We start from the raw sequence: 15,995 nt of genomic DNA on the forward strand, positions 1-15,995 counted from the left end.
AACATCTTCTAACCATGTGTATGTGATAAATAAAATTTGATTTGATTTGAAAATGATTTACAAATGGTCTCTCTTTCAACATACAACTTTTCTTAGAATAACTGCAGCTCCATGCCCACTGATGCAAATCAGCAAATACCCATTTGGGGAAACGATCCTTTCTATTGTACTGTGTTATATTCCATCATATTGTAAAGGACTGGGGAATATAAGCATGCAATGTCTGCTAAATTAACACATTAATTTCATTGACATGCCATAGCCTATAGCACAGATAAATACATCTTAAAACATGCTATTCTGTTCTTTTTAAATAAATTGTCTTACTACCCTGTTTTATTGTATTACCTCTCTAAAGAAAATATTAACGGATTTCTTTGTGATTGTGTATATTAAACATATTTAGGAAAAGTCGGGGACAGGTGGGTTCAAGGTTTATATTGAAAAGACATGAAGCTGTAGGCCTAAGAGTGCTGTTTACTGTAGCTGTCTTAACTTACTGGCATAAAGGCCAACTTCAATATACACTATATCAATCAATCATTCAGTCGTGTATGTCATCAGACAGCATCCATGTCTTTTAAATACAATCAAGCATTTTAGTTAAAATAAAGGGAGCCTTGAATAATTAAACAATGAATAAAGCGCAACATATGTTGCTAAAGCAATTGAATTCACGAATGCGTTTGACTGTTTCTTATATTGGCTGTACTAAAGACTTTACAACCTTTTTGTTAGAACAGACTACATGGGATTGATTATAATTTGTAAGATATTATTGTATTTGTTGTGCTGTTTATACTGTTAGAAAAATGCATTTTACAGCTGCCTATGTAGACACCTCAGGGTTTCCGTTAGAAAAATATGGAGCTGTATAATGTGACCGGTCGGGAGTAGGCCTAGGCTACTAAGCGACTGTGATTGAAGAGCAAAATAATCCTAACATTTCCACAACCTAATTGTAGGGTAACCAATAGCCAAATGGAGATTCAGTGGGGGGAAAAAAATCTGATCAAGTCCAGTCCCCATGCTTGTCTCAGCAGCACAAAACGGTGCTGAAATAGTTGACCACACGTGGGTAGGCTTTTGCTTCCAATCCTATTATAACAATTGGATGACTTTGGGAGTTTCAGTAAGCAACAATTTGTCGCCTTCAATTGCATTGGCCTACTTTATTCCAATATTTCCATCATTCAGTGATATTCCCACAGTACTTTGTTATGGATCCATCCAGTTGTGTGACATGCCTCGCAAACATCCATTAATACATGTAAAGTCCCTAAACTCGGCAAGAGTATATTGTCCTGCTGATAGACCATCAAGAGTGGATGGCATCTTTTGAATTCCAATTTATTGGAAAGGCTGCTAAACCATTTACATCTGGCCCACAGTGTTATTGCGTACTTACAGTGCACTTTCACTCCATTCTCTACCTGACTCTCTACCAATGCCAACAGATACTTCTTTCTATTGTTCTTATCCATAAGGTAACATTACACGAGTAAATATAATAAATAAAACCCAAATTAAATAGCTCAGGTTTTAAAGATGTGAAACCTATTTTTTTATTTATATGTGCTTACTAGCCGAGGCTATATGGCTGCACCATCAACTTGTTAATTTAGCAGACATGGCTTGTGTATATTCAGTCAACACATACTTTAAGAATATAACAGAACGTTTTAGTTTCTCATAGAATAAAAACCTTAGTGTAACAGTTTTAGTAAGTAATAGGTTACAGTCCAGCTACAGCTTCTTCTAACAAAGTAGAAACAAAAAGTGCGCGGGACAGAGGAAGAGCAATCTTACACTATTGTTCTAAATTCACCCTTTTCTTCTTCATCCTCATCATTCAGTTCATTCAAATTCAATTCAACTCCAAATCACTATTGCATGCACTCCAAAGGGACAACTTGAAATAACATGATATAGGTTAAGTAAATAATCAAAAGGAAAATGTTGATTATTTATTAGCCTAGTGGATATAAGTATTTTAGGCATATGTGAATTAGGCCTCATGTAAAATCATTGTCAAAAGCGCAAGATAAACTGTTGCATGACAAACAGGTGCTGTTAGATTACAATATTATTTTCTGCCCGTTTAGAACAATGTAAACAACACAAAATCCTTTATTACAGCATAGCAAAGTTTTTAAAAAGACGGATTTGTGAAATTCCTTTATCTGACCATTTTTGGTTGCATGAGGCTTGGTGATCACAGAATCAGTACAATATTAAACAAACACTCAAATAGGCAAGAGAAGCAGGAACCGAAGCGTAGGGCTGACTCACTCATTCCTGGTCTTCATTCAAAATAAGTTATATTATAATGCAGGGTTAAAGACACATTCTTTCCGATTTTGTCTTTAGCATTTTCAGTCTCTCTCTTGCTACAGCTAATTTTGTTTGAATTATTATGTGGATTATAATAAATTGACATTTGTAGGGGTCGATGCATTTTTTGATAGGGCAAGTCAGGTCTGTGATATTGAGATAGAAATATAAAACTTTAGAGGTCATAAGCCTAGAGTACATTGCGAGTTTTCTGCTTTTTGGCCATTAGACTACACTTTTTAAAATAGGACTCAACTCTGACTGCAGCATCTATCAGTAGTCTAAATTGTGGCACAAATTGGGGGATTTTTCACACCTAGCCAAGTCCTGCATCGGGTGGTCCCGGAGTTGAGAGAGAACTTGGGTAAATACAATGCCGCAATTACACTTGACATGTGAACTGACGATTTTCTAAAAATAGAATACTTGTGCCTTACCGCTCATTACATACACAAAGAGTGGGTGTTATCCACCACAGAGTGGGACAGTGCAGCTCAAACTGCAGATAACATAAGGCCAGCTATTGTGAAAGACTTGTGGATCTTGTTGATTTCCTCTATCGCTTCAACAGGCCTACTGTCCACCTGGAAATTGTGTGGTTCCAAAGGATAAAGCGTCACTGTTAGATGGATGTGTGATTACCAAGAGAAGTCAGCTGCGAGCCTGCGACCAGGCGCTGTGGATGACATCCTTTTCTTGCACAGCAATCTGAAGAAATCCAGTGATGAAAGGACTGTTTTTGAAGTTATTGTGTGGTGGAAATTCAACACCAGGTACACCTGTCAATATTAAATGAATCACTCTTTATTAACAGTTCACTGGAGAGGTTCCAACAAACTTGATGCACCAATAGTGAAGTCAGGAGTTCCCCCGGGGGCGGTCATGACTATAAGTTCTCTTATATACTGCTTACACAGACATATTTCCATGATTTACATGATTCATTATTCATCATTAACGTTGGCTCCTGCATTTGACTGACCAATACATCACATGGCTTCCTCTCTCCAAGACCTAGAAACTGAGATACCTCGATTCCCATAGCAATGTTCTGGGCGCACTGCCAAGTTGCTTATCAGTGATAGTGAGGATTCCTCCATTCACGATCAGTCAGTCACCTGCATGAAGCTGTCTAATTAGTTATTAGAAAAGTAGCATTGATTTGATACGCAAATGGTACATTTTCCCTCACATTCCCTCCTCTTGTCACTCTGATAATTATCTTAACATTTTAGGGTAAGCATTAGATTATAGCTTCCATCAAAGGAGGTTCAATCAAAATAGTTCTATTAAAGTAAGCGAAATCAACACAGAAAACCAGACACTTCATCCTTTCAAACCCTTCACTCTGGGTTTTACAATCTAAAATACACACATACTCAGAGGTGACTAAATCTCTCAATGTATAACCATTGTTTACATAGGTCTTACCACAATCGGGTTGCAGGGACATTTGTTCTGCGCCAAATGTTCCCGAGACTAGTCAAAACATAAAACAAATCCTCTAGGGCCTTCTGAACATGTCAAACAAAAAACAACTTTCAATTCTCACTCATCGTCCTTATCTAAAGGGGGAAAAGGAAGCTCTTCCATAGTCGGCAGCTCGCCAGTCTCATCATCCTCTTGAGGAGCATTAAACATGATGGCTGCCGAAACCTTATCAGCTAGGGAGGCACAAATAGCCTTACAACATGTTATTAATACATTTACATTTACATTTACATTTAAGTCATTTAGCAGACGCTCTTATCCAGAGGACTTACAAATTGGTGCATTCACCTTATGATATCTAGTGGAACAACCACTTTACAATAGTGCATCAAATCTTTTAAGGGGGGGGGGGTTAGAAGGATTACTTTATCCTATCCTAGGTATTCCTTAAAGAGGTGGGGTTTCAGGTGTCTCCGGAAGGTGGTGACTGACTCCGCTGTCCTGGCGTCGTGAGGGAGCTTGTTCCACCATTGGGGTGCCAGAGCAGCGAACAGTTTTGACTGGGCTGAGCGGGAACTGTGCTTCCTCAGAGGTAGGGGGGCCAGCAGGCCAGAGGTGGATGAACGCAGTGCCCTTGTTTGGGTGTAGGGCCTGATCAGAGCCTGAAGGTATGGAGGTGCCGTTCCCTTCACAGCTCCGTAGGCAATCACCATGGTCTTGTAGCGGATGCGAGCTTCAACTGGAAGCCAGTAGCCTTCCCTGTAGCTCAGTTGGTAGAGCATGGTGTTTGCAACGCCAGGGTTGTGGGTTCGATTCCCACGGGGGGCCAGCACAGGAAAAAAAATGTATGAAATGTATGCATTCACTACTGTAAGTCACTCTGGATAAGAGCGTCTGCTAAATGACTAAAATGTAAATGTAAAATGAGAAAGCGGAGGAGCGGGGTGACGTGAGAGAACTTGGGAAGGTTGAACACCAGACGGGCTGCGGCGTTCTGGATGAGTTGTAGGGGTTTAATGGCACAGGCAGGGAGCCCAGCCAACAGCGAGTTGCAGTAATCCAGACGGGAGATGACAAGTGCCTGGATTAGGACCTGCGCCGCTTCCTGTGTGAGGCAGGGTCGTACTCTGCGAATGTTGTAGAGCATGAACCTACAGGATCGGGTCACCGCCTTGATGTTAGTGGAGAATGACAGGGTGTTGTCCAGGATCACGCCAAGGTTCTTAGCACTCTGGGAGGAGGACACAAGGGAGTTGTCAACCGTGATGGCGAGATCATGGAACGGGCAGTCCTTCCCCGGGAGGAAGAGTAGCTCCGTCTTGCCGAGGTTTAGCTTGAGCTGGTGATCTGTCATCCACACTGATATGTCTGACAGACATGCAGAGATGCGATTCGCCGCCTGGTTATCAGAAGGGGGAAAGGAGAAGATTAATTGTGTGTTGTCTGCATAGCAATGATAGGAGAGACCATGTGAAGATATGACAGAGCCAAGTCACTTGGTGTATAGCGAGAATAGGAGAGGCCCTAGAACAGAGCCCTGGGGGACACCAGTGGTGAGAGCGCATGGTGCGGAGACAGATTCTCGCCACGCCACCTGGTAGGAGCGACCTGTCAGGTAGGACGCAATCCAAGCGTGGGCCGCGCCGGAGATGCCCAACTCGGAGAGGGTGGAGAGGAGGATCTGATGGTTCACAGTATCAAAGGCAGCAGATAGGTCTAGAAGGATGAGAGCAGAGGAGAGAGAGTTAGCTTTAGCAGTGCGGAGAGCCTCCGTGACACAGAGAAGAGCAGTCTCAGTTGAATGCCCAGTCTTGAAACCTGACTGATTAGGATCAAGAAGGTCATTCTGAGAGAGATAGCAGGAGAGCTGGCCAAGGACGGCACGTTCAAAAGTTTTGGAGAGAAAAGAAAGAAGGGATACTGGTCTGTAGTTGTTGACATCGGAGGGATCGAGTGTAGGTTTTTTCAGAAGGGGTGCAACTCTCGCTCTCTTGAAGACGGAAGCACGTAGCCAGCGGTCAAGGATGAGTTGATGAGCGAGGTGAGGAAGGGGAGAAGGTCTCCGGAAATGGTCTGGAGAAGAGAGGAGGGGATAGGGTCAAGTGGGCAGGTTGTTGGGCGGCCGGCCGTCACAAGACGCGAGATTTCATCTGGAGAGAGAGGGGAGAAAGAGGTCAAAGCACAGGGTAGGGCAGTGTGAGCAGGACCAGGGTGTCGTTTGACTTAGCAAACGAGGATCGGATATCGTCAACCTTCTTTTCAAAATGGTTGACGAAGTCATCCGCAGAGAGGGAGGAGGGGGGGGGAGGGGGAGGAGGATTCAGGAGGGAGGAGAAGGTAGCAAAGAGCTTCCTAGGGTTAGAGGCAGATGCTTGGAATTTAGAGTGGTAGAAAGTGGCTTTAGCAGCAGAGACAGAAGAGGAGAATGTAGAGAGGAGGGAGTGAAAGGATGCCAGGTCCGCAGGGAGGCGAGTTTTCCTCCATTTCCGCTCGGCTGCCCGGAGTCCTGTTCTGTGAGCTCGTAGTGAGTCGTCGAGCCACGGAGCAGGAGGGGAGGACCGAGCCGGCCTGGAGGATAGGGGACAGAGAAAATCACAGGATGCAGAAAGGGAGGAGAGGAGGGTTGAGGAGGCAGAATCAGGAGATAGGTTGGAGAAGGTTTGAGCAGAGGGAAGAGATGATAGGATGGAAGAGGAGAGAGTAGCGGGAGAGAGAGAGCGAAGGTTGGGACGGCGCAATACCATCCGAGTAGGGGCAGAGTGAGAAGTGTTGGATGAGAGCAAGAGGGAAAAGGATACAAGGTAGTGGTCGGAGATTTGGAGGGGAGTTGCAATGAGATTAGTGGAAGAACAGCATCTAGTAAAGATGAGGTCAAGCGTATTGCCTGCCTTGTGAGTAGGGGGGGAAGGTGAGAGGGTGAGGTCAAAAGAGGAGAGGAGTGGAAAGAAGGAGGCAGAGAGGAATGAGTCAAAGGTAGACGTGGGGAGATTAAAGTCACCCAGAACTGTGAGAGGTGAGCCATCCTCAGGAAAGGAACTTATCAAGGCGTCAAGCTCATTGATGAACTCTCCAAGGGAACCTGGAGGGCGATAAATGATAAGGATGTTAAGCTTGAAAGGGCTGGTAACTGTGACAGCATGGAATTCAAATGAGGAGATAGACAGATGGGTCAGGGGAGAAAGAGAGAATGTCCACTTGGGAGAGATGAGGATTCCAGTGCCACCACCCCGCTGGCTAGATGCTCTAGGGTATTGCGAGAACACGTGGGCAGACGAAGAGAGAGCAGTAGGAGTAGCAGTGTTATCTGTGGTAATCCATGTTTCCGTCAGCGCCAGGAAGTCTAGGGACTGGAGGGTAGCATAGGCTGAGATGAACTCAGCCTTGTTGGCTGCAGACCGGCAGTTCCAGAGGCTGCCGGAGACCTGGAACTCCACGTGGGTCGTGCGCGCTGGGACCACCAGGTTAGAGTGGCAGCGGCCACGCGGAGTGAAGCGTTTGTGTGGCCTGTGCAGAGAGGAGAGAACAGGGATAGACAGACACATAGTTGACAAGCTACAGAAGTGTTGTTTCTTGTATTATTGTCTCTTGTGTCTTTAGAGAACTGTTTCACTTTGATATCCTTTTTCTTCTGTCCTGATTTTCTCTTTCTTTTCTTCTGTTAACTAGATATTATTTGTTGTTCTTCGTTAGCTAGCTAGCTTCTATACAATTAGATAGACTAAGCAAAACAACAAACTCTGCAGCCCATTGGGCAATTTGGGATCTCCAACATCCAAACAGAGATTTGAAGTTGTAAGCGTCCACTCTGGCAGTCGGGAATTGTTCTTAGCCACAGTGGCAATGTATTCGGCAAGATTGGTAACAGAGTACCGATCCAGGACAAAAGTGCAACACTCATCTACAATTATTACACAAGTGCACCCTTGACCTGCCAAAAGATAGTCAAGACCCTGTCTGTTTTGCAGAGCCAATTTACGTAATTCTTTCAGTTCGTCATTCAATTGTTTCAGGGCATTTCGAGTAGCATTGCCAATTTCCTCAACGTGTTTAGAGATATCACGAATTTGGTCTAGTGCGCATGTTACTCCATACCCAGGAAAAAATACACCAGAGAACCTGGAGGCAGGTGCCTGAGTGTGAGTGATGTCAGCCAGAGTCCTCTTATCTCTTCTCATTCCAGGAGGTTTGTAGGCTCTAAACAGAGTCTTAAGACTCTTATCATTGTTTGGAACGGTTCTCATAGCTGTCACTACAAACCCAACAGTACAACTACCTCTCCAGTTCAGGGGCAGGCTATAGTAAGCCATTTTCCCACATAGCCAATAGGTTCCATCTGGGGCTCCTCTCAAAGGGACAATAACATTACAGACTTAAATACCATAAGTAACATTACCAGGTTCCCCAGTGTCGGCATTGTTAACAGTTAACTTACAGGTATTGGATCCGTTGTAATACATTGTACAATTACATTCTAGTTCACCCAAATGATTAACTCCTCCTCCTCTAATACACCAAGGGGCTGTCATCACCCCTGCTACTGAGATGGGTGGGAGTAAAGTATTATCTGGCCTAGCAAACGACGGTGGTTGTGTAATGCAGAAAACGTCATGGGGTCAGGGTTACGTGGCATCTCTACCAACGAATGGTAAGTCAATTTGTGTAGTTAGATTTATCCTATGGGAACTCCCACAAGTGGTAAACCTGCTCCTACCTTAACTGGCCCCAACCCACACACCCAACACTCTTTTTGTCAAGATGTAAGATTAGTAACCATTTCTGCTCTAGAGAGGAACAGATTGCCCTCATGGTTATCGCTTGACTGTACCAAAGAGAACAAGGAAGCAACATGTGCCGATAACTATACAAGTAATATGATCACAGCAATATAGAGAGGAAATAGAGAAAATAGTAATTGTACTGGATATTTAAAATACTGCGGTTATTATACAGAAACTATGAAGAGAGAGGTAAACGCCGGGGTGAATTTCCTGAGACGCCTAGCCGTGGAGCGGGGTGGCTTGGATGGTACCAAAGCTGACGCTTTTGCTGGAAAGCTGCGGCAACTTCTGTGCGACAAATTCAAAGACCACTGGTACCCCGACAACCCCAACAAAGGACATGCATTCAGGTGTATCAGGGTAAGCGAGGGGGTGGTGTGTGATGAGCAGGTGCTGAGAGCGTGTGAGGAGAGCAAGCTCAAACCCAGCGAGCTGGGACTCCCATGCGAGGTTGCGCTGTGGATCGACCCACTGGAGGTGTGCGTACGGTCAGGGGAGAACTGCAGGTACTTCACAGTAGCTCGTTTCAAAGAAGGAGAAGAGGAGGATGAGGAAGATGTGAAAGGAGACAAAGATGTTGACCTGGATACGTCTGACTACCACTCTGCCAGCTCGTCTGACTGTGGCTCCGCTGTCTCCAGCGATACAGAGGAGGAGGGGAAGGATGGAGAGACGGACGGAAGAAAAGATGAGGAGAAGACGAAAGAGAAAGAGGGAAAGAAAGAGAAGGCGGAGGGCGAACCTTGTGCGATTGCCATGATGCCCAGGGTTCGGGACAGGCTCAGGGTGGAGCATGCTCAACAGAAGGTCACCAAAACACTGCTCCAGCCCACCTCTCAGCATTACTTCTACCACCCTGCCCCTGTGTGGCCCACAACATACAAGAAGAAGGGTCCTGTGTTCCTCACCACAATATACGCGCCTCCACCTCCACCTCCTCCAGTGTTCGGCTACTACGTCCTGCCCCAGCCACCCCCGCAGTTCATCATGCCTTATGCCACTCTGCAGCCATGGGGGGCTGTGAAGAACTAAACCAACAGAAATCTTTAGTCTGCTAAAGGCCAGATTGAAGAACATCACAATTGTGATGTACTCTTATAATCTCCACCCGGCACAGCCAGAAGAGGTCTGGCCACCCCTCAGAGCCTGGTTCCTCTCTAGGTTTCTTCCTAGGTTCCTGCCTTTCTAGGGAGTTTTTGTTAGGCACCGTGCTGCATTGATTGCTGTTTAGGGGTTTTAGGTTGTGTTTCTGTATAGCACTTTGTGTCATCTGCTGATGTAAAATGGGCTTTAAAAATAAATGTGATTGATTGATGATAAAATGGTAACAGTGTTAGGCACCAGAGGTGCTCTTGCATGTACAGCATTGTTTACTATCCTAAAGTCTTGCACAAAACGATAATCACCAGATGGTTCCCTAACAGGTAAAATTGGTGTGTTACATGATGAATTCGGGCAGGGAACCAGAGTGCCTCTTTCAGCTAATGCACTATGAATGGGAATGATACCCTTTTAGCTTTGTAAGGTCTGTGGATGCTTTTTGGAACGACCACAACTGGTGCAGCTCCTTTCATACAGTCCAACGTTGGTCTTTGATTTAGCCCACAGTTCATCAGGTATATCCTTTAGCCAATCAATGTGTGAATTATCTTGTAATTGTCACGTCCTGACCAGCAGAGGGAGTAGTGGTGTAGTATTTTGGTCAGGACCTGGCAGAAGAAGTCTGTATGTGTTGTCTAGTATGTCTGTTTCTGTGTTAGTCTTGTGACTCCTGATCAGGAACAGCTGGGGATCGTTGTTCCTGATTGGGAGTCATATATTTAGGAGTATGTTTGTCACTTGTGTTTGTGGGTGGTTGTGCTAACACTGCTAGTCTTTTGTTTGTACGTAGCCTGTTAGCATGTCATTAGTAGTTATTGTTTTTCCTGTGGATGCTTTGCTCGTATCTATTAAAAGGATGAGTATCCACATTCCGTCTGCAGTTTGGTCCATTCAACACGGCAACACTTGTGACAGTAATACCACAAGCATGGTTTCAACGGGAATTGTTTATGTTTTTGGCATTGTCATCGCAGTAGCCCAGTATGGTGAAAGTTGAAGCTGACCACTTTCCTTCCCCTTCCCAGGCCAACCAATCAGTTGCTTCCATAGCTTTCTTCATCCAAACACCCAAATATTTCCATTGTGTTCCAGGAGCTTTTGATAAGCTATAATGGGGAAGAGAACCAGGGACGTCATACAAACTCATGTTAATGTCCGTCAACAACACTCCAGCTGCTACGAAGTCTTCTCCTCTGTATATCCCATTCATGGTTATCTCAACTTTCTGTTTTTGTTTTGATAATCTTTGTTGGTATTCAGGGTCCTCTTTGCATGAGGGAACAGCAGCAATACAATGTAGGTGTTCAGATAATTCCCAGTTAGCATGCAACGGGGAAGAGAGGGATTGCTCGCTTAGCTGTCCCTCCAACATGTTGATTATTCATAGTAATAGTTCATCAGGCATGGGAAGATTCCATTTGCTCTTGATCCCAATGACAATCCTTCTTCAGTACAGGCAACAGATGAATTAATTTTACACATCAAATCTCAATGTAATAAATTTACTGGGCAGGCAGATGAGTATAGGAATCGGTCCAGGGGAAAGGTCAAACATTCTTCAGAGGGAATTACAGACTGTGTGCATTGTTTTCTTTGAGGCGGATACAGACATGGCAGACATTTTCAACACTGAGACCGCAGCCCGTGTCCACCAAAAATGTAATTGTATGTTTATTAACTAAAATATCAATAACAAGTGGGTTTTGGGTTGACAAGGTGGTCAATTTTAGCATTTGACAGGTTTCTTCTGGTCCTTCATAATTTTTTTCTTCATTAGTTTCTTCTTCTGTTTCCGCCTCATCCTATGATTGGTAGGCCCCTCATCCACCTCTTCCAAATGGGTTGTTCACCTGCACGCCCACAGGTGGGGACGGCCACTTTCCTTGGGCTTCTCCTTCTCCAGGACAGTGTCTTGAAAGATGCCCTACCTTCCCACAGTTGTAGCAACTCTAGTCTCTCCCTCCGTCAGCTCCAGCAGGGGCCCCTCTGCCTCCACCTCTTCCTCTACCTCTTTGGTTTCCATGGTTGCCACCATTTTCTCTATGTTCTTTTCCTCCTCCAGAGTAGCACATCAGCTGTACCTTCTTCAGTGTATTTCGGTCCTTAGTTTCATTTTCCTTCAACTGTCTTTCTGAATAGGTTATAGATGGCTTTATGTCAGACAGTGGGATTTTTTCCCCATGCAATACAAGTTGTAGTTACAGCTGTTTTCAGATCTTGTGTCAGGCCTGTCACCACAGCATGACACAATAGGCTGCTGTAGGAGTCTTGGTCATATGTCAGGCCTAAGTGTTGGAGGAAGACTGTCTCCATTCTTTCCATGTAGTCACTCACTTTTTCATCAGTTCACTGTTTGGTGAAATGGATTTTCTGCCAGTCTGTGCGTTTGGGGAAAACAGCCTTTATAGCGGTAAAAACTGCAACCAACTGGTCACCACGATCAGCAACTAGTACATCGCGGTCGCACGTGTCCTTCCATTTAAATTTCAAGCAGCGGCAGAGTATCTCTTCAATTTCTCTGGTGATGGGGTTGTACATGGAGATGATTGCGTTTACCTCTTCCTCAAACCTCAAAGCATCTTTTGCTGGGTCAATGACATCGCCCACTATTGCTTTTATTTCGTCAACATCCCACGTTCTCTCCATTTCAAATATCCTACCTCCATTGGGGTTGGGGTAGAGTTGTAACGACTGTCGTAGCGAGGGGACCAAAGTGCAGCGTGTTGAGTGCTCATAATGACTTTTTATTTTAACGCAGAACACTAAAGAAAATAACAAAGAGAAAACGATCAGCTCACAGTTGTCATGACGTTGGCCTCTTTGAGTACAGGGAGGACAGTTGACCCCCTTCCCCTTGCACCATCCCCCAACCTACCTCCCCCCACCCAGGCCCTGTGTGAAGGGGTGGTAAAATTCTAGAGGAGAATCTCTTGCCACATGTCCCAGTTGAGACACAGAGGGGTTTCATAGAGAGACACAGGAAATTCTTCCAACTCACAGAATTGGGGAACCGAATGACATTTATGTTCTGGAGAAGGTATGAAAGATTGGTGAAGAATCCAGCAACGAACTGGTCCGCTTGGTACAATTTTGTGATACTCAGAAGAGACAATATAGCCATATTACCATAAAACTGTTTATATAATAGCCTCAGCGATGGGACTTGCATCCAAATGGTTGTATAGAATGTATTAATAAGGATAAAGCTATTTGTAATACATTGAGATGCAATGTACTGATGTTAATGTGATAGAATTGTATTTCTGTACCAAGCTTAACTCAGTCATCGGCACGCCCCCAGGGACACAGACAGGACCAGGCGTCATGTGACAAGCCTGTTCTATGTTCACTATAAAACCCCACCCTGATTTACTTTCTAACAGACCAGGCCTCCACTCCATTGCGAGTTGGCCAATAGGTTTGACCATCCAATTCCGCTACTGAAAGTGAACTATACCACGTGGTTAACTTTTAGACTATTGATACCGACAGAATAAGAACAAGTCTTTGATATTAATTAATAGTCTGCAGCTAGAAATTATATCATTGAACGCGAAGACCAACGAAACATCCATTCTACAACGACATTAATGAATGTCGCTTTGAAAGATCCATTCTAACCAAGAGAGAGAGAGAGAGAGAACTCTCCAACAGAACGACTCTTAAACAAGGATCCCGACGACACACTGAGCGTAAATATATATTGATTGCAGTTGTTTCCGAATGAGTGAGCGTTCATGTACAAAGGGTTAGCATATCAATTGTTAATAATTTGTAAGTCGCTCTGGATAAGAGCGTCTGCTAAATGACTTAAATGTTAAATGTTAATATTTATGAACTCTGTGTGTCTCCTCAGCTGACCGTTTATGACCCATTGTTGAACAAGACACCAGCCATGCCTGTTTAGCCCACTAGGGCACATTACTCTACCAATTCTTTGTGATGATAATACTGTTTGTATGCTTTCTGTGAATTACTTACTTTAGTAAATAAATGATTTTAAGACAATTGATGTATGGATGACTCTTAGTAAAGACTGGGTTCGTGCAGATACAACAATTTACGACGTTTGGAATGAGACTGGACGCGAGGTAAAATACACCATTTAAACCAGAAGATAATCAGCCTATACTATAATAGAATATAATATATAATGTTATAATATAGGAAAGTTATATTAGGAAAATTATAACTTTGTAATCTGAATATTTTCCTTGGTGCCCCGATCTCCTAATTAATTACAATTAAACGATTAATCAGTTTGATCGCGTGATAATAATTACCGGGAGTTAATTGATAAACATGTCTTCAGTTTAATGGTACCCTAAAGACACGACACAGTTCTGTCAGGTACATAGACTAAACAGAATACAACTGCCCACAACACTGGTGGGGGAAAAAAACTACTTAAGTATGATCTCCAATTAGAGACAACGATGACCAGCTGCCTCTAATTGGAGATCATCCAAAAAAACAACATAGAAATAGAAAACTAGAACTAAACATGGATATAGAAAACATAGAAAAACACAAAACACCCCCTGTCACGCCCTGACCTACTCTACCATAGAAAATAAGATCTTACTATGGTCAGGACGTGACAGTACCCCCCCACCCAAAGGTGCAGACTCCAAATGCTCCTAAAAAATAAAAAAATCTAAAAGAGAGGGTAGGGTGGGTAACACCTGTTTATGGCTGCTCTAGTGCAGTCCACATAACCTTATCCTCCAGCAAAGGAGGCGGCTCCGGTTCGGGGCGTAACCCCCACTCCACCCGCTGATCCCTCTGCTTTAGTACCACCGGACCGTGGATCGTCGTCGAAGGAACAGGACTGTAGATCATCGCTGGAGGTTCTGGGCTGCAGGCCGCCGCTGGAGGTTCTGTGCTGCAGGCCGTCGCTGAAGACTCTGGGCTGCAGGCCGTCGCTGAAGACTTTGTTCTGCAGGCCGTCGCAGAAGACTCAGGGCTGCAGGCCGTCTCAGGAGGTTCCGGGCTGCAGGCCGTCTCAGGAGGTTCCGGGCTGCAGGCCGTCTCAGGAGGTTCCGGACTGGAGAGCGTCTCAGGAGGTTCCGGACTGGAGAGCATCGCTGGAGGCTCCGGACTGGGGAGCGTCGCTGGAGGCTCCGGACTGGGGAGCGTCGCTGGAGGCTCCGGACTGGGGAGCGTCGCTGGAGCTGCAGGCCGCCATGGATTATCACTGGAGGCTTCGTGCCATGGATCATCTCTATGGGCTTCGGACCATAGATCATCACTGGAGGCTTCTTTCGTAGAGCTGGAATAGGTCTCACCAGACTAGGGAACGTCGCTGGAGGCTCCGGACTGGGAAACGTTGCTGAGAGTTTTGGACTAGGGAACGTCGCTGGAGGCCGGGTGCGCAGAGCAGGCACAGGGTATACTGGGCCGTGGAGGCGCACTGGAGGTCTAATGCGTGGAGCCGGGACAGGTGGCACCAGACTGGTGACACGCATTTCAGGGCGAATGTGAGGAGCAGGCACAAGACGTACCGGGCTGTTGAGACATACTGGAGACCTGGTGTGTATAGCCGGTATCACTTGTTCCGGAACTTCCACACACACTTCTCAGGACGAGTAAGGGGAGCTGACTCAGGTGGCACCAAACTGACGACACGTTCCTTTGGGAAAAACTTGTGCGTCCTCCACCAACTCAACAACTCTCCCATTTCTCCCTTCTCCAAATTTTCCCTCTTCTCCCGGATTGGCTCTGATTTACTCCTCGGGCTCCGCCGACTGCTCCATGTGCCCCCCCCCAAAAAAATTATTTGGGTTTCTGTAGCCTCTCGTGCCTCCCCGGCAGGCTTCTATATCTGTCCAATACTTGGCCCCAAGTCCAGTTTATCCTCTCTAGCCTCTCCTCCAGAGACCAGGTATCCATCTCCTCCCGAGCACGCTGCTTGATCCAGTTGTGGTGGGCAGTTCTGTAACAACTGTCGTAGCGAGGGGACCAAAGCGCAGCGTGTTGAGTGCTCATAATGACTTTTTATTTTAACACAGAACACTAAAGAAAATAACAAAGAGAAAACAATCAGCTCACAGTTCTGTCAGGTACATAGACAAAACAGAATTCAACTGCCCACAACACAGGTGGAAAAAAAATCGACTTAAGTATGATCTCCAATTAGAGACGATGACCAGCTGCCTCTAATTGGAGATCATCCCAAAAAACAACAACATAGAAATAGAAAACTAGAACTAAACATGGATATAGAAAACATAGAAAAACACCAAACACCCACTGTCACGCTCTGACCTACTCTACCATAGAAAATAACATCTTACTATGGCCAGGACGTGACAACGTAATAGCATTTATTTGATTTATTTCGTTAATATT

At 44.9% G+C, this 15,995-nt stretch overlaps 1 protein-coding gene across 1 annotated transcript; it reads left to right on the plus strand.

Moving 5' to 3' along the window:
- Window positions 1–8,562: 8,562 nt before the first annotated feature.
- On the plus strand, window positions 8,563–9,757 carry LOC106561134 (maternal B9.15 protein). Its single transcript, XM_014124774.3, has one exon. It carries the CDS (start codon window positions 8,721–8,723, stop codon window positions 9,573–9,575), a length of 855 nt encoding a protein of 284 aa, XP_013980249.2. The 5' UTR covers window positions 8,563–8,720; the 3' UTR covers window positions 9,576–9,757.
- Window positions 9,758–15,995: the final 6,238 nt, after the last annotated feature.

Source organism: Salmo salar, chromosome 10, assembly GCF_965601325.2.
Source record: "Salmo salar chromosome 10, fSalSal1, whole genome shotgun sequence".
NCBI classification, from domain to species: domain Eukaryota; kingdom Metazoa; phylum Chordata; class Actinopteri; order Salmoniformes; family Salmonidae; genus Salmo; species Salmo salar.